Below are 19,287 nucleotides of genomic sequence, written 5' to 3' on the forward strand. Positions count from 1 at the left end.
TGAAATGAACCCTCGGTATGTATAGCCTAGTGAATGACGTTGCTAGTTAAGCGAAGTTGAATAAATGCACCCAGGCCTTTAAAATGACCTTTGCTAACATGATAACCTTTGGATGTTTTGGGCCACAGCTCTCATGGTTGGAAATGGCTGCTTCAAAGGGCGGACCTTTAAGTGAGTGTGGCAGAATATGTGCAGAAAATGCAGGTGCTCTTCATAGTTGTAACTATACGTGCAATAGGCAATGCCGTTAATGTATCTGGGGTTTAAATGTGAGGGATGCCACATTTGGATAGGGCATCTACACACTAAAGTGTGAAGTCTTGCCACCACCCTATATAATTACAGTGATACCTCGGGTTACAGACGCTTCAGGTTACAGACTCCGCTAACCCAGAAATAGTACCTTGGGTTAAGAACTTTGCTTCAGGATGAGAACAGAAATCACACGGCGGCAGTGTGGCAGCAGAGGGAGGCCCATTAGCTAAAGTGGTACCTCAGGTTAAGAACAGTTTCAGGTTAAGAACAGACCTCTAGAACGAATTAAGTTCTTAACCCAAGGTACCACTGTATAGTGAATTCGTCTGAGCAGGGACATATATATATCTAAAACAGCACCATCCATGCACAAGAGGGGAGGTGTCAGCAGACTGCGAGGAAAATCTTTGGAGGGGAGACCGCCAAAATAGCACAATGAGGATTGGGCAGGTTCATCAGCCATGAAGTGCTGACGGACTATTGGAGTGTCCATTGTTGGCTGGAACCCTGAGCAGGAGCACTTCATGTTGCAACATTTTGCTGCATGCCCCACAGGTGCGCATCGAAAGCGCACCTGGATGAACTGACTGGAGTGCCTCATTAAAAAGTATATATTTCACTCTCTCTGTGTGTACACACAAACACACATGTGTATGTACATATAACAGCATCCGGCTGTTAAACCAGATCGAACCCACTCAGGGAAAGCTGGGAGCAGGAGCATTGGGGGGGGGTTTGGACTAGATGAGCCTCAAGATCCCTCCCAAGTCTATGATTCCTGCAACGCTGTTTCCTTGTAATTTCTTCATATTTTTGAAGCACATTGCCCCAAGTATTTTCTGACGAAGGGTAATTAGTTATGAAATTATTCGGTCTTACTGGTGCGAAGATGCCTGCAGAGAACCATCCTCAAAAAGAATTTGCACAGAGGGGACAGAATACGGTCATTGCTGAATCACACACACAGAATACAAGCATTGACTGAATCACACACACACCCCAGCATTTGCTTAAAACAACAACAACAACTTTGAGACTGGGTTCTGGAATTACTCCAGCAGGAGCATGGAAGCCAAGCTCCTTCCTGCCCCATTGAGATAATATGGGGTGCCCTGGGACCAACCATGGGGGTTTGTACTCAAATGGGGAAGAGCCATGGCATTGGTTTCTCACCTGTGGCATGAAGGCTCTTGTCTTACACAAGCAATTGGCTCTCCAATGGCTCTCGCACCATCAAGAAGGATATTAAGAACCTCTCAAAGGCTAGGATCTAGTGAGGCCAATTCACATGCAGAAACACACGCTCAAAGCGCTATGTTACCATTTTAAATGGTCACGGCTGTTGCAAGATTCTCAGTTGCAGCCTGGAAACTGAGAAGAATGTTCATCAAAAAGTCTGATAAGCAATTTAATATAGAAACTTGTTTGTGCAGGTCTGTATTTTTAGATAGATAGATAGATAGATAGATAGATAGATAGATATAGATAGATAGATAGATGATAGATAGATGATAGATAGATAGATAGATAGATAGATAGATAGATAGATAGATAGATGATAGATATTCTGCACAGCAAGGCATAGAATATTTTTATCTCCTTTTTTCATTGGAATGACCGGGATGGCCGCAACGACAAATAAACTTTGAATTGAATTGTAACAGTCATGGCTTGGAGCTGTCGTTTGTTAAGGACGCTGAGAATTGTAGCACACCCCTTTAAGCTCCTGCAGGCTCCGGCAATTGATTCCTCTTCACAAAGAATTCTGGAAATACTGTATCTCTGTGAGGAAAAAGGGGGGGGGGGTCTCCTAAAAACTCTCAGCACCCTTAGCAAACTACAGGCCCCAGAATTCTTTGAGGGAAGCTGCGGCTGTTTATAGTGGTATCGTCACAGTGCTTTGTTTTTTTTAAAAAAATAAATTTTTATTGATTTTCCAACATATATTAAAACACAATACAACTGACAACACATAAACAAACAAACATATAAACACGTATAATTTCATAACCTCTTTTTCTTAAACCTTGTTTCAACGACTTCCCCATACCTCCCTTTTCTGCATCCCTGTTTTAAACTTTTCCAGCAACCCCTATGTGCTTTGAATGTATGATATGAACGTACCCATGGCAGGCATTGTTAGTTTGTGCCAGCATGTTTTCATGCAAAAACCAGGCGTTTTCAAAGCTCTATTGATGCGTTTCCTCATGCACTCTGATTGATTTTGGAAGAGTCTTCTATCAATGACTCCGTGTGGATTTTATAATTTCCCTCTCTGCTGGTGAATTACACATAATATTACGCCAGAGAGAGACAGTTTTAATAATAAAACACTAATTGAAGAGTGGCTGCGATAGATTTCAGAATTTCTGCGCAGCCTCCCCTTCCAGCATCTGTTCATTTGGGACTCTTGTTTCCTTCTGCAGATTAATTGAGATTAATCTCATTAGAGAATTGGCCAGGAAAATAAGTGCCTGGGCAGAAGAGAGACCTTGGCAGCCAAAGCCAGGCTCTCAAGAATGTGCTACAGATTCCCAATTCTTGCTTCCAGATTTGGCAGTCGTTCGATTCCTTATGGCTTCCCTGATCCGCCCTATAATAAAAAGCTAGTGTTTTCTTTTTTTAACTTTGAAAAGTTTAACAGTCCTTTTTTTTTTTTGCAGGTAAAAAAACACCCCTACCACCACTTAATTGAAACTAGCTGTATATAATTACTGTTGTTGTTGTTGCTGCTGCTGCTGTTATTATTATTATTATTATTTGAAAAAGTTTGACACATGTTCTCCCCTCCCTAACCTAATTCCGCTTCTCAAAACAGGACCTCAGAACTCTGCAGTATTTCACATTGACAAGTGACATGTGATGCCGGTTGACGGGTCTCGAAGACCCATCTCCTGTTTCAGTCCCTTCAAACTCTGCCTAATCTAAGACATATATGGTTCAGGGAGGCATGTGTCTGTTTTCTCCTGCCCCCGCGGCTCTGATTGGAGGGCTTTTTAGGTCCAGAATATCCCAAGGAGTCTTTAGGGTTATTGGCTGTGTTTCAGGTTTACTCTTCTCTCTCTCCCCCCTCCCCCACCGTTTCGGAGGTGGTTGTCCCCCCCCCCCCCGCCCCTTACCCGAGGGATTTCCCTTGTTATGCTGCAGACTTGATTCTGTGGCCTCTCAGCTGCAAAGCCCCTCTTCCGGATGTGTCATTTGGATATAGTATCCCCTATGCCTAATGCAGGAATCAATCAGACGTCGTTGCTTAAACGACCCACGCTCTCCATGCCGCAACGCGGGAAGTAACTCAGTTCTGCTAACATGCCAGTCCGGCGGACTCGGCACGGTCATCTGAAAGGAGTGAGCTGGGCCACCATCAGCCTCAGCACTCGGTGTAAGTACAGCTTTATGTGGGTTGAAAACATTGCAAGTCATGCAAGGCCCCCCCGTCAAAGCACTGCGTTGGTGTGCGAAGGCTGCAACGACTCGGCACTTTTTGTGGGGGGGTGCTTCCTTGGGGAAATGACATTAATGAAATCTTGCTGTGGCAGTCCTCGTGGACTCCCCCCTCCCCCCAAAAGAATTCTTACTTTCTGCATAGCTAACAACGGTTTTGATTAGCAATGACAAGGTCCAAGCTAACGTCCCCGTCGGAGAATCGCCCTTGTACAATGAGAACTGTAATAATAAGCAACGCTTCACTTAAAAAAAAAAACATTTTGGGGGGAGGGGAGGGGGAGACCAGATTGGGTTTGATTTTATACCCTGCTTTTCTATTAAAACGGCACCCAGACCTGAAATAAGAGCAAATAATAATTGTTGGGTTATCGTGCATTACCTTTGGTATAGATTTTGCTCAAGGTGCGATATGCATCTTCTTGGAAAATCCCCTCTGGGGTTTTAGCAGATATGGAATGCAACTTAAAACAACTATGGAAAAAAAGGGGGGGGCAAGTAAGAAAACCAGGAAAGATGGGAAAGAGAGGGACAGGGAGTAACTGAGATTTGGGGGCTGGATATTTGTGTACTCCTAAACATGGTTACTGATGAGGGATACTCTAAAAATGACTTGCTCATTTTTAAAAACTCCTTCATGTACAAAAGTGTTGGGAATATTGTAGGGAGCATAGAGTATCCGTATAAAGGTGCAATCCTTACACGGCAGTAAATCCTAGTGAACTTGTTGCGGCTTGTTTCTGAGTAGGCATGCCTGGGATTGCAGTGTAAGTCACCTTATTGCGCAGATATTTTTCTGAGAAGCTTGCTAGGGTGAGACTCGAGTGCTGAAGGGCTCCTTGCTCCTGCTCTTGCAGAAATAAAGTACGGCGAACTCGGTGGAGTCGTTTCAGAGTTACAGCCCTGTGAAGCAGAGATGACTTCTTGAGACTAATTTGGATTGTAAATTATCCCCACCCCAATCCACAGAGGAGTAACAGGAGTAAAGCCTGAAGTAACCGTGACAGAGCTGTTTTCTCTTTGCCTGCTGCAAACTCCTTGTTATGCGTGCCCTGCTTTAAAAAGACAGAGATTCTCTCACCCCACCCCACTGCCCCATGGTGCAAGTCAGCTGACCCCTTTAGTAGTCTGCGGCTTTTCAGAATAGTCATGCCACATGATAAACTCTATGGAGCGCCTGGTGGCCTGAATGAGTCCCATAGGAATTGGAAGGCACATTTCTCTAGTGTGCTGGTTTCATTCTCACCCCCACCTCCCAGAGTCTGTCGTTCTGTGTTGACCGTAAGAGAACGATGGAATGCATCAGACCTGGAGAAGAGAGCACACGTTTGATCTTAATAAGCTGCCTTTCCATGGGATGAGGGTGTTCGTTGGACACAAAGCAGACAAACAGGAAGTACTTCTTCACAGGGCACGTAGTTAAACTATGGAATTGGTCCCCACAAGATGTGGCTGTTGACACCAACAGCTTTAAAAGGGAATTAGGCAAATCCATGGAGGGTTAGGCTATCAATAGCTGTATACTACCACAGAGGTCCTCCTGCCAACCTAGCAATTCGAAAGCTTGTCAAAGTGCAAGTAGATAAATAGGTACCACTCCGGCAGGAAGGTAAACGCCGTTTCCGTGCACTGCTCTGGTTTGCCAGAAGCGGCTTAGTCATGCTGGCCACATGACCCGGAAGCTATATGCTGGCTCCCTCAGCTAATAAAGCGAGATGAGCTCTGCAACCCCAGAGTCAGCCACGACTGGACCTAATGGTCAGGGCTCCCTTTACCTTTACCACAGAGGTCAGGAGCCTCTGAATACCCATCTCCAGGGAGAGGGGGAAATAGTGGGAGAGGAGCAACAACAACAGCAACAACAGCAACAACAACAATCTGTGCTTCAACCTAAGGTCCCAGGGCAGGTTACAACAATTAAAACACAATGTTGAAAACAGTTCAAAACAACCTACAATCACAGAAATCAGGTGGGTCCTAAACATAATACATCACTAGTATCAAAAGCCAGGTGTGTCTTTGGCATCCGCTGAAAGCGGTTCAATGAAGGTACCCGGTGCACCTCTGTGGGGAGGGTGTTCTGCAACTGAGGGGCTGCCACAGAGTAGGCCATCTCCTCAGCAACCTACCTACCTACACACACACACACACACCAGTTTCCGAGGGCAGTGGAGCAACCAATAGGGCCCCCTCTGCTGATATCAACACCTGAGAGGGGTCTGTAGGGAAGGAGGCAATCTTTCAGATACTTCGGATACTCTCTGCACGCTTCTCATGTATATTTGTATATATTAAGCTGTATAGAGATGGTCTACATAAATAAACAGCATCAGCATCAGGTTGACCACCCCCACAGTAAAGGCTCATCTGCTAAGGCAAATGGGGCACTTCCTACCAACTCCATCCAGCCAGTCTCCACCTACCTGCCTTCCTACCTGCAACCAGTCTAGGGAGGGTGGCTTCCTCCTCTTCTGTCTCTCCATGTTGCCCTTGTAGAACTTAGCAGGGAGGACGATAGGTGGCAAAACTAGAATTAGTTGCCTCTGCCTGTTGTTGGCTGTGGCAACACCTACTGTTGGTCTTTCTGCCTTCTCCCTTGACAGTAGCAGTAGTAGTAGCAGTAATAATAATAATAATAATAATAATAATAATAATTATTATTATTATTATTATTATTATTATTATTATTATTATTATTTATATGCCACCCATCTGGCTGGGTTGCCCTGGCCACTCTGGCCAGCTCCCAACAAATTACAAAACTACAGTAAAACATCAGACAGTGGGCACCAGCCCCACCAAACCACTGTGAGAAACCGGATACCTCACTACATGGACTCTTGGTCTGATGCAGCACAGCTCTTTTAATATTATGTTTAGTTTTAAACATGTGGTGTACAGTGGTACCTTGGGTTAAGAACTTAATTTGTTCTGGAGGTCCATCCTTAACCTGAAACTGTTTTTAACCTGAGGTACCACTTTAGCTAATGGGGCCTCCCGCTGTTTCTGCGCCGCCGCCACATGATTTCTCTTCTCATCCTGAAGCAAAATTCCTAACCCGAGGTACTATTTCTGGGTTAGCGGAGTCTGTAACCTGAAGCGTCTGTAACCTGAAGCATCTGTAACCCCAAGGTACCACTGTAGTAACTGAGAGCATGGGTTGTAAACTGGAAGTCCTGGTTCAAACCTAATTTTACAGATAATTACACTAGGTGGCTGTTGTCAAGCCACGGTTCTTTTGCGCTTGCCCCCTCCGCTCATCTGGGTCACACTTAGAATACTTGTATTGTAAGGATCATAGGTCAGTGGCTTTGCATGCAGGTGGCACTGTGGTCTAAACCACTGAGCCTCTTGGGCTTGCCGATCAGAAGGTCAGCAGTTCGAATCCCCGTTGCTCTGTCCCAGCTCCTGCCAACCTAGCAGTTTGAAAGCACACCAGTGCAAATAGATAAACAGGTATTCCTGCGGCGGGAAGGTAAATGGTGTTTCCGTGCGCTCTGGTTTCCGTCGCGGTGTTCTGTTGCTCCATAAGCAGTTTAGTCATGCTGGCCACATGACCCTGAAAGCTGTCTGTGGACAAACGCCGGCTCCCTCGGCCTGAAAGCGAGATGAGCGCCGCAACCCCATAGTTGCCTTTGACTGTACTTAAGCGTCCAGGGGTCCTTTGCCTTTTACTTGCATGCGGATAATGCCAGGTTCAATCCTCAGTATCTCCAGGCAGGGTTGGGAAAGTCTCCTGTCAGTTGGACAAATGTTGAACTGAAGTGGGCTGCTTCTGACAGATGTGGGACTTGTCTGAACAGAAGCAGGAACTCTCCAAACGAGGAACCCCCAACGTGATTCAAAATGATTCAGATGCAAGAGAAAAACTGCAGACAGTGCACCTGCACAAACTGAAACATACATTTACTAAACATAAAACATGGGCATTAATTTCCATCCATGCATTTAATTTCACATCTAATTTGACTTGGCCCTTTAAGGAGGCAGATATGGGAAACAAGAAGAACGAGGAGAAAGGGATATGGATGAGCAAGACTGAGAAATGTGACTTGTCTGTTGAGTAATTATTTGAAAGGCTGGGTGAAATGACTGCTTCCAAATACTTTGCACGTTAATTGGTATCAAGCATATCGGACTTGACATGATTTTCTTTTATACTTTTTGTTGTGGTCAGCATTATTCAGAGGCCAACAACTGCATTAATTTAGTAAACAGTCTTTGTTTTGGGCAAATGCTTCGCTTCTTTATCTCATTCCTCTTGACTATTATCTGTGCGCCTTAACAATACTCCTCCAAAAAGAGAAGAGAGTATTAGAATAGACTGAAAACATTCACCCAATTGTGTTCTGAAATCTAGTGACAGACGTAGCTTATCGGAGCAAACACAAGGCTCTATTATTAGCAAAAAAAATATTAATTAACCCTCAGAGAAGGTAGAACTGAACAAGAAATTTCTTGGCTGGCATTTTCCTAAGTAGTTTGCCCCAACAGTTAACATGCTAAATTTAAAGACAGCATTGTGTCCCGTAGGGATTGGCTAATGTTTTGATACAGGCAGCCTTGCACTAAGTTTAACTCTCTTGTTATTGGCTTCTCACAGCCTCCGTTGGACAGAAGTGTCTGTGAAGAGAACTTGCATGACAAAATTTCACAAAATGGCAGTGTGATCTCAACTGAGCAGCTTGAAGTTCATAAGAATATAATGGGAAAGAAAACGCTTTTGTGTTGGGTAATGGCTAGCACCTTGTCCTCCATAAAAGGCTGTATCAATTGCTTTAGAAGCAGTGTGTATGTATATGTGTGTGTGTGTGTGTGTGTGTGTGTATATATATATATATATATATATATATATATATATTCCAGAGTGGCTGGGGCAGCCCAGTCAGATGGGCAGGATACTACTACTACTACTACTACTAACAACAACAACAACAACAACAATAGGTAAAGTCACCAAAATGGAAGAAGTATACATAACTCAATAATATGTCTGGGTGGGCTTGATGAAATAATAATAATAATGATGATGATGATGATGATTTTAGCAAGCATCTAAAACAATATTGACCAGTCTCTTCTAATATAAAGAGAAGCCTGCCCAACTAAGTGAAAAAAAATGTATTGGGCAGTATGTTTATTTATTTTATTAAATTTATATACCTGCTTCATCTGAGGATTGCAGGGTGGTTTGCAGTATAAAAATACATAAAATAGTAACAGACAAAACAATACACCCCTCCCATAGAGGCCTGAGAGAGGAGGGATGTTTTTGCCTGGCGCCTAAAGATACCGTATTTAATGAAGGTGCCAGGCGAGCTTCCCTGTGGAGAGCAGTCCACAATCAGGGAGCCACTGCAGAAAAGCCCCGCTCTTGCCTTTCCACCCTCTGGACCTCTTGTGGAGGAGGCACATGAAGAAGGGCCTCAGATGATGATTGCCTCAGAGGATGGGTACTGGTTCATATGGCGAGCTGTTTAAAGCTTTATAGGTCAAAACCAGCACTTTGAATTGGGCCCAGAAACTAATTGGCAGCCAGTGCAGTTGGGCCAGAATTAGTGTTGTATGCTCAAATTGTCTTGCCCAGGTACCCCGTTTGGTACGCATGCGCACAACAGAAACCTCCTTTCCCTATGTGCCTCCCGTACCCTCCCCCCAAACTGCTTCAGAGGCTTAGGGGAATCCCCAGAAGAGGTTTAGTGGGTGCGGGAGAGGAGAGGGGGAGGAAAAGTTCTGTTGCTTAGCCAAAAGTCCTTGCAGTGATGGAACAAGTTAATGGAAAAACCCCTCTGCTTTCCAGTTCTGTTGCACCTCTATAGCACATTCAGAGGCAACAGCAAACAGCTTGCTTCAGCATGAGACCTCTGTGGTTGTGTTAACACCAGCATGTGAACTACCAGCACAACTGCACATATTTTTTACCAGAAAGGACCCACAAGCTCATCCACTAATGGGTGAGACTACCATTTTCTCTAGTGACTGCCCCGTACTGAAACTCCCAGCACAGAGATCACTTCTCTGTACCAGATTCCAGTATAAACAGTTGTGTAGTTTATGCGTTAGAGAGCTGGACTAGGGCCTGGGAGACCAGCGTTCTAATCTGCACTCAGCCATGAAGCTCATTGGGTGACCATGGGCCATTCAACATCTCTTAGCCTAGCCTACCTCATAAGGTTGTTCTGAGGATAAAATGGGGAACGGGGAAATGAGGAATGCCACCTTGAGCTCCTTGGAGTGAAAGGTAGATATAAATCACATAAATAAACCTGATCAGGTATGGGGGAACCTTTGGCTCTCCAGATGTTGGACTCTGCCAGCATTCCCTGTGGTCAGGGGTGATGGAAGTTGCAGCCTAAAACATCTGGAAGGCCACAGGATCCCTATCCCTGATCTGGACCAAAAAATCAGTAAAGATGTTGGCTCAGGTTAACAACCCTATAATGCAAAGTGTTGGTGCTGACCTTGAAAGCCCTAAACGGCCTCAAAGGCCCAATATACCTGAAGGAACGTCTCCACCGCCATCGTTCTGCCCAGACACTGAGGTCCAGCACCAAGGGCCTTCTGGCAGTTCCCTCCCTGCAAGAAGTGAGGCTACAGGGAACCAGGCAAAGGGCCTTCTCAGTAGTGGTGCCCACCCTGTGGAATGCCCTCCCATCAGAAGTCAAAGAAAACTTCCTGAGGGCATCACCTTCACATATAAGGACAGAAGTTTAGGGAAGTTTTTAATGACTGATGTTTTAATGTATTTTTAATCTTTTGTTGGAAGCCGCCCCGAGTGGCTAGGGAATAATTTATTATTATTATTATTATTATTATTATTATTATTATTATTATTATTATTACTTCTCTTTAGTATAAATGGTTCAATTGGCAGGGGAGTGTTGCACTTCAGTGCATTTTATCTGCCACTTGATGTCTGCTTAAAACTTCTCTCAGCTAAACATCTGGACAGTGAGATTTATCAAAATCCATGTGTGCAAAAACGGCTTCGCGGTCAATTTTAGGTCAATCTGCGTTCCAGATTCCGATAAGTCGGTCAAGGAATCACCTGCTTGAAGCGCAGAGCTCAGCACTTCCTCCAATGCAATTCCTCAAAGATCAAAAGAACCTTGGGAGCGGTTGCTGTGTTTGAAGATTAGGCATTGCTCAAATGATATAAGACAGTTAATTATTTAGTTCCATAACTCTGTGGGTAATGTGATCTAAGGCCTTAATTTGAAGATTGTTTTAGGTTTCTTCTTCTTCTCCCCCTCCCCGTCTGCGCCCGCCCTCCCCCCCAATAGTAACCAGAAGGAAATGCTTTAATTTGTAAGGCAGATGAAATGAATAGAGAGGGAAAAGTAAGGCTCCTGGCCCAGTTTCTTCTTCTAAATTGCACAGAATATTTTCTTCTCCTCTCTCCTTCCAATCTTCCTTTGAAATGTCAGGTTTTTAAAAATGAAATTCAGTGGAGTGGGTAGGAAAATACAGAGGAGTGAGAGAGGATGTAAGAAGCCTGGAGATTTTAAAAGACATTTTTAGGCCATCCTGTCGACCCAGCAATTGACAAGACAGCTCTGCTTTTCCAAAGCCTCCTGACTTGACGACTGCAGTTTAGCAAGCAGACAGAAGCTCTCCTTTTCTCCCACACGCCAATTGCTGTTTGCAGCCAGGTGATGGGGGCTGAATTTCAGGTCATTTGATAAGTAGGACAGTCAGCCATGTGTTGAGGTTCGTCTTGGGTGATGGGTGGACGGAAGGAAGTGCACAAAGTCAACACAACACAGATGCACTCAAAGAGTTCGGGCATCGAGCTGGGGGTCAACTCGCCTTGTGGCTTTGCCACTCTTTTGCTGACTTCCCTGCCCTGGGCCCTTCCCACGCCTGTTTAACATGGTTGCTTGGGAACAACCAACACTCACTTTTGAATGCAAAAAAGCAACCTAGGACATCGGGACTTATCTGAGGCAGCTGCTCGGTCCCCCTGCTAATGATGCACTGAAAGGGCAAGAGCAATTAAAGCAATCAGCACACCGCTTCTGAAGCCTCCTTGTCGTCACTCGGTCACAGCAGGTGCTGGTGAATGAGAAAGAAAGAGGGGGTGCTGAGAGGAGGGAGGGGAAAGGGAGCTGGAGAAGTCTGAATGTTTGCTGCAACCTTTTCCAACTTTCTCTTTCCCTCATTAACTTCTACAGAATGTACATTGGGACTGCGCTGTCTGCACTGCAGCTTCAGCAACAACTGCTGTTCTCCCTTCCCACCCCCCATGCTGAGAATAAAAGGGATTTCCTTGTATTGGCAGCACACATACAAACAAACACTGCTTTCCTGTATCAGGCTGGCAGCTATACAGTGGTACCTCGGGTTAAGTACTTAATTCGTTCCTGAGGTCCATACTTAACCTGAAACTGTTCTTAACCTGAAGCACCACTTTAGCCAATGGGGCCTCCTGCTGCCGCCGTGCCGCCGGAGCACAATTTCTGTTCTCATCCGGAAGCAAAGTTCTTAACCTGAAGCACTATTTCGGGGTTAGCGGAGTCTGTAACCTGAAGCGCATGTAACCTGAAGCGTATGTAACCCAAGGTACCACTGTATGGGCACAACTAAAAAAACTATTTTGCGTTTTCATCTTATATTTTTATGCTGTGAACCACCCTGGACTCTATGGATGAAGGACAGTATACAAATTTAATTAAAATGAAATAAAATACAGCAATCTCACAGGTAGGGAATTATGGGGATAGGTTTTCCCCCTGGTATTTTTGCCATAGCATTTGTAGTTTTGAGACGTAATGCTTCCTAGCATTAAGGCGTCATTCTTCACTGTTTCATTGAGAGATGTTGTTAAGATGGTGAATGGCCCCTTTCCCATTCCTCTCAAGACAGATTGAGGCGTGCAGATCCCTCTCGCCTTAATCTTGTGGTTGGCACCCTATTAGCCTCTTTGCCCCGAAACTTGATTTAGGGCACAGGAAGGAGGCAGGTGCTGGTAGTGGCAGCAGTGGACACTCCCTAGAGCATCTTTTCTCACCAGAGAAGAGACTGGACCTTGTAGGGCAGGCATAGGCAAACTCAGCCCTCCAGATGTTTTGGGACTACAACCCCCATTATCCCTAGCTAACAGGACCAGTGGTCAGGGATGATGGGAACTGTAGTCTCAAAACATCTGGAGGGCCAAGTTTGCCTATGCCTGTTGTAGGGCTTTCTCCTTGGTGGAAACAAAATGCACAGCACCAGGGATTCCCAGTCCCATTCCCGAAGGGAACAACGCTCTGCTGGGATTGTGTGTGTGAGTGGGAATGCCTGCGGTCACTTGCATCCTTCCCATGCCGCAAGATAACGTACTGGGTCCTTGGGGAAAGTGATGGGGGCAGCAGCAGCAGGAGGAGGCTGAGTTCTGGACCTTATTTTTACCGCAGTGCTTGTAAAATGCGAATCTCTGTTGTGATCTTTCAGCATTAAATTACTTCGGGGAGATTCAGCAGTGGTTTGCTGTAATCTCCCTCTGAATGCTTTGGAAAGGCTGTGTGTGCGTGTCATTCTGAAGCACAGTGTTAACTACTCCTGCGCTTCCAGGCAGAAAAGGATGGGGAGAGCACCCTTTCAGGGGAAGCTCCAGCTATATTTCATTCCACCGGACCAATGCAAACAGGAGACTGCGGTAGGGAACATAGGCAGCTGTCTTCTATAGAGTCACACCATTGGTCAGTACTCTCCAGGCCTTCAGAGAGGGTTCTCTCCCAGCACTACCTGGAAAGGGGGGTTTCGAACATGGGGCTTTCTGCATTCAAGACCCCTGAGCTACAGCCATCAGTAGACAAGTACATATCCTGTAATGTAGGAAATGGCAGCGAGTGCTTCTGAGTCAATCACACACAGGGGAAGAGTCGTGTGCTTTGCAGAAGGTCTTCAGCTCTAGCCCATGGTGTCTGTGTTTAAAAGGATCACGTAGCAGGTGATTCCTTCACCTGATCAGGTAGCAGGTCAAAGACCTCTGCCGGAGACGATGGAGAGCTGCTGCAAGTCAGAGGTACAGGGCTAGGTAGACAAATTGTTTGAACTGATACGAGGCTGTTTCCTATGTACCTTCCAGCTGGTAAGAGATGGAGAGGGCAGCAAAATACCTAGGGAAGAGATTGTGCAGCTCCAGCATCGGCTCCTGGGGAGGCGGCTGTTGGCTAGCCATGGGAAGTTTCATTGGCATTCATACTGATGCAGACGCGCAGTATTTGCGGTGATCCAGTGGCAGAGCCTTCAAGTTGTTTCCACCACAGCAAAAACTAGAGGAGGATATCCAAAGGAACTGTGGAATGCTAGTTTTATTCTTCTTTTCTTTTCTTTTTTAAAGAACTCTGCTCCAGACTATTTAAAGAAATATTTCAATATGATGAATCCGCAAGCGGGATTTGAACTATGAACAACAGTAATGATTAGAGATCATTGTATTATGGTTATGGTTTATATTAAAGATTGAAGATAGGGTGCTGCAATGAGATGAATTAAACACACACACACACACACACAACACCCCATGGAAAATGGGATGGGAAGTCGATAAAGCAAAAGAAAAAAATATTTTGTATTTGAATTTTAAGTGAAATTTGTGGAAATTCAATATAATAACTTTTTGTATTGAAGAACTCTGCTCTTGAGATTTACAGCTCTGTAGTTTTGTACTGTAGCCCCTGTCAGGGAACTGCCATCGGCTCAGAGGTGAGAGATAGAGGGGGAGTTGCGTTACGGGGAGCCTCCGAAAATCTTGCGAAGCAGTTCCTTTTCCGGCGAGGAGGAAAGCCCCACCTCCAGTGGAGACGAGGTTCAAGGACCAGAGGATGCTAGTGCGAGCCTTAACACCACGCCCAAGCAAGCCGGAGGGGAGGGAAGCACACCCCTGCCCTCGCCCATCATGCGCAGTAGCTTGAGGCGCAGGGAGGAGCAGAAAAGGCTGGGGGTGACAAAACTTTTATGTTGGGGGAGGTACAAGAACAGACCACTCCCGGATTCTGCTAGCGATTGAGCCAGACATGAACTTATGACGCTCTTTGCTGTAAATAGTTTGCACCAAAATAAAGCCTGTAAAAGACAGGTCGGAGTCCTGCCTGGCTACTCTCGAGCAATCACAACAGCATCTGACTGCCCCCTTAAAAACCTATGCATTATCGTGGTCTTTTTGCATGCATAGCCACAGAGTGGCAGCCTTTTCCTCTCTGCTGATATTTGACCACTGCTGGTCTAAGGAGAGCCCTGGGGAATTTTGAAGGCTGCTGCTGCATCGGACTATTCTACTCCCTACAGTATTTATAGATGGCAGGCGGCCTCCCCACATTACCTCCGTGGCTGTCAGGTTTCCTCCCGTGCCATTTCAGCCATCTTCATTCTTGCCTTCGAGACGGTGTGTTGCATTAGAGAACCCTGCAAACATCCCTGATAGGCCAGGAAGGCTGCCTCCGGTTAAATAATTAAAAGCCGAGGCCCAGTCGGCTGCTGTGCGGAGGGATCGATTACACCCCATGTAACCTGGCCCACTGCGGGGTGCTAGAAATGCCCAGGGCCATGGAAGAGTTGCATTGGAGTTTGTCCTAAACAAAAGGCGCCGCCATACTATGGTTAACAGGGAATGGATTTGCCACTGCTTCTGCCTCTGTCAGTGTGACTGCATCCTCCTGTTCAGGATGTCTTGTAGGTGATGGAAAACTTCCACTTCTTCTCTCTTCTGTGCCTTGAGGGTCTTAAAGTGCTGCTGCTGCAAAAGGGAAGAGTGAGAGACATTGCAGACCCCTTCCTCTCCCCCCCCGCCCCACTCCCAATTCTGTACGTTAAGACAGTGTCAGGCTTTGAAATGAAAACTTCCCTTTCGGAATCCCTCCCTGTTGGGAGATACGTTTCCTGCCATAACGTTACCTCCGATTTCTCCCGTCTCTTTGTTTTCCAGTGGATGGTGGTTGAACTGCAGAGAGGTTCAGATGAATTAATACCGGGAGGTGTGGGAGGAGTGAACTCAGCAAGTTCTGGGAATCCTGATTAAAATGAGAGTTGTTGGTCGTTGTTGGTTTTTAAAAAAGTAACCAGATTAAATTATTAACTCTAAAGCTCTGTATCTTTGATTGCCATGTTGTGTTATATTTGCTGTGCATCTGCTGTTTTATTAACTGCTACTCTTACTGATGAGCTCTTACCGATTAACTCACTGTACGTCATATTTTTCAAATGCATCTTAAAATACGTGTTTTTCTTCATGTATCATTTAAAGCACAGAAGTGTTGGTGTGCAAATGTGTATAATAGAGCCTCAGCAGGTGTGTGTGTGTGTGTGTGTGTGTGTGTGTGTGTGTGTGTGTGTTTAATGAAAAACTGCTTTGCGAAACTGCTATTTTGAGAAGAGGCAAGGTGCTGTTCTTGTGCTTAACCCTTTTCCTGCTCACCGTGTTTTGCTTAAATTCCACTTCCTGCTGCCTCCCCTTCCACTACAGAATTCTGGAATAATATTGACTCTTGCAAATATATGTCAGAAAGCCTGAGGTCTTGGGGGGGGGCAGTTTTGGGAATGGTTTTTAGCAGAAACCTGCCCTGCATGTACACACTATTATTCCTCCGCTAAAGACTGCAATCTCTCAAGGCTACTTTTCATGTAAAAAAAACCTGTTGCCAGTTGCCAGAAATTAATAATAGAGATTAGGGATGGGCTACATCAGTGGCTCTTAGACTGTGGTCCAGAACCTTAGTTGCCCCAAGAACACGATGAAAATAATAAGATAATGCTGAAGTCTTGGTGCTTCCTTGCAACTTTTCATCATTGCAAGCAGTCCAGTTTTTTGGTGTGCATTTTAAAAATGAAATGGAAGTACAAGTAGATGAAGGAGAAATTCGGACAAAATCCACAGCTGTAGTTGCGATCTACACCTGTGGAGGTGGCGCCAGATACAAAAGAGCACAGGGCTCCTGCGCCTTAACTAGTTCTGTAGAAGAAGGGATTTCAGCAGGTCTAGATTTCCATGTTCAATCTCTAAATTTCTTGCTCGCCTCTTCTTTGGGTTTCGCCTCCTGTTTTGGATTTTTGGTTAGTGGTTGATATTGTTACTGTTATTCTCCCTCTCTTTTGCTCACTCACATATGGGGCTTGTGCACCTTTGATAGTGACTTCTTCTGAAATGTCCTGCTTTGTACAACTATTAAAGGTGCAAAAGCCCAGTTCTCCGTTCCTCCTCCTAGTCCATCTCCTGTTTGCATTATTACAAGCACGAAAGAATGTTTCATTCCCCCTCTCATGGACTACTTGTTCTTTCCAAACAATCACCATGGAAGAGGATGCTGGGAAAGCTTATGAATTAAGACATAGAGGCAAATAGACACCGGGCCTTTGGCTAATTAAACAATCTATGGCTTTTTAAACTGTGTTTGGAGGGGGTGCTGGTTTTGTTTGTTATTATGGCATGCATTTTTGTGTTTTAATATTGTAAATCGCCCTGTGGTCTTTGGATGAAGTGCGGTACAGAAATCTAATAAATAATGATAATGATAACATACAGATCTGTCCTGGCACTTTCTATAGCCTAGAATCCTCAGTACTGGTGTAATTTCATTTTCATTATCTAGGATATCAGCTGTTGTTAGGGTTTAAAAAAAAACACAATTTTCCAAATTTAGAGAAGCTAGCAAGTTACCTTGTTGTTGTTGTCATTGTCATTGGTGTTTGATCTTAATTACTTTTCCCTGTTGCATGTTTTTTAATTTATTTATTTGTGGTTGCGTTTCCCCTTCGCTTTCCTCTAGAGAGCTCAAGGCAGTGTAACCCATTTCGTTCCACCCCTGCACTTCTCACAACAGCTCTGTAAAGTAGACCAGGTAGAGAGACAGGGTCTGGCCCAAGGCCACCCAGTGAAACTCATGGCTTAGTGGGTGTTTGAATCCAGGCCTTCCCCAGATCTCTTCTGAGACACTAACCAGTACACTTCACTGCCTCTCATGTGGCTCAAGTTGCTTATAAAGACATTTGTTAATTGCTTGTCCTACAGAATCTCTCTTGTGGTGCTTTCTGGATGTGGTGCCTTATAAGGAGGTTGATAATGTTAGGGCATGTTGAGTTTTTCAGCTTTCAAATTCCAAAAATGAGGGCTGCTAAAAAGTTGTCACATGCCTTGGGAATTAAAATATATTTTGCTTAGATTAATATAATCCAGTTTTGTGTGTGTGTGTGTGTGTGTGTGTGTGTGTGTGTAAAATTGAATAGAAAGCATTAAAAATGATTGCCAAGTACTTGCAGTTGTATTATATATTAATACTATTTATTATTGTTATTTGGCATTTTCAGAAGGTAACGTTAAAATCGTTCGGTTTTCCGAAAGCAGTTTATTTGCTTCTTCGCCAAACGTAGACTTGCCATTCTAAATTTTGTCCGGTCGCAAAAAATAATAGCAGATCTGTATTCCTCACCCCCCCAAAAAAACACCTCACTGAAGAAATTCGCAAAAAAAACCCAAGAAGTTTCTTCCCCTAAAATGGCATGCCCCAAATTGATGTGTGATACTTTGTTGGGGAAGTCAGGTTCTGCATCAGTGGTTGGAGTTGCCCTAGGTGAGCTTTCTCCCAGCTCTGGGTCCCCAGAATTTGTTGGACTACAATTCCCATCATCCATGACCATTTTCTGAGGACTCAAGGTTGGAGAAAGCTGCTGCGGATGCGGACATTTCTGTGGTTTACTGACAGTTGCTGAATAAAGCCATCAGTTGCTACCTGAGCGAAGAGGCTTTGGAGTGGAACAGGGTTAGATTACACTTCTACAATGCTTTTCAAGTCAGTGTGATTAGCATAGCCTCTCATAGCGTCTTGGGGAGGCGGACAGGCATTCTTCAGAGGCAGGTGCAGACCTCACAGGGTAGCATTACACTGTTTTGTCCAGAAATGGGTCCCCTGATAATTTGATACTCTCTTTGGTTTTATTCTTACTAGTTATGGAGCTTCCCTAGCCTAAAGGACAACCAGCACTTCATAAGTTTAACCCTTCGGGTTTTAAATTGAAGACTGCATAGGGATGAAGTTGTGGGGCTAGTTGTCCCCTCCTGTTACAGAGACTCAGGTGGCCTCAACTAGACATTGAACACTGAGTGTCATTGGTCCCATGCTTTGAACCCTCTTCCAGCAGAGATTCAGCAGGCATCTTTGCTTTTAACTTTCAGGCTTCTCTTGAAGACAACAGGCCTATGTAACTGTTTAGATTCTCTTGATTAGCCAGCCACCTTAATATTTATTTATTTATTACTGCATTTTAGATTTTGCTGTATGCAGTTGTTACACTGCCATGTGATATTGTATGAATTGGTGGTATATAAGTACTTTTTAAATAAAATAAAATAACCGTTCTCTTCTTCAAGCTAAATTTGTGGAACACAGCACGGAAATATCATAATATATATTAAGATCCTGACCAAGAAACGATCACGATATCTAAAGCCTTATTGTTGAAGAGGAAGAAGGATGCATTCATTGGACAGAGGTGGATGGATTTGGGTGTGGCTGTGAGCCAAAAAGGTGATTCAAGATTTTGGAACATGGTCCATTCAGGTATACATGTTTCCAGGCTTCACCTGGAAGCCCAAATCCCTGCTGCTGTCATTTG

At 44.7% G+C, this 19,287-nt stretch overlaps 1 protein-coding gene across 28 annotated transcripts in view; it reads left to right on the forward strand.

Moving 5' to 3' along the window:
• EVL (Enah/Vasp-like) overlaps window positions 1–19,287 on the forward strand; it is a 141,696-nt gene that overhangs the window by 90,585 nt on the left and 31,824 nt on the right. For 2 of the 28 annotated variants that reach the window (XM_083613053.1, XM_083613054.1), the window contains exon 1: window positions 3,160–3,634. The exons of 24 other annotated variants lie outside the window; for them this stretch is intronic. In XM_083613053.1, coding sequence (XP_083469179.1) covers window positions 3,562–3,634 — 73 coding nt within the window. In that variant the 5' untranslated portion in view covers window positions 3,160–3,561. Of the gene's footprint in view, window positions 1–3,133; window positions 3,635–19,287 lie in introns of those variants that run through there. 2 more of the 28 variants (XM_083613055.1, XM_083613052.1) reach the window with 2 other exon arrangements.

This window comes from Podarcis filfolensis (genome assembly GCF_964270895.1).
Source record: "Podarcis filfolensis genome assembly, chromosome: 1".
In the NCBI taxonomy this organism is placed as follows: Eukaryota; Metazoa; Chordata; class Lepidosauria; order Squamata; family Lacertidae; genus Podarcis; species Podarcis filfolensis.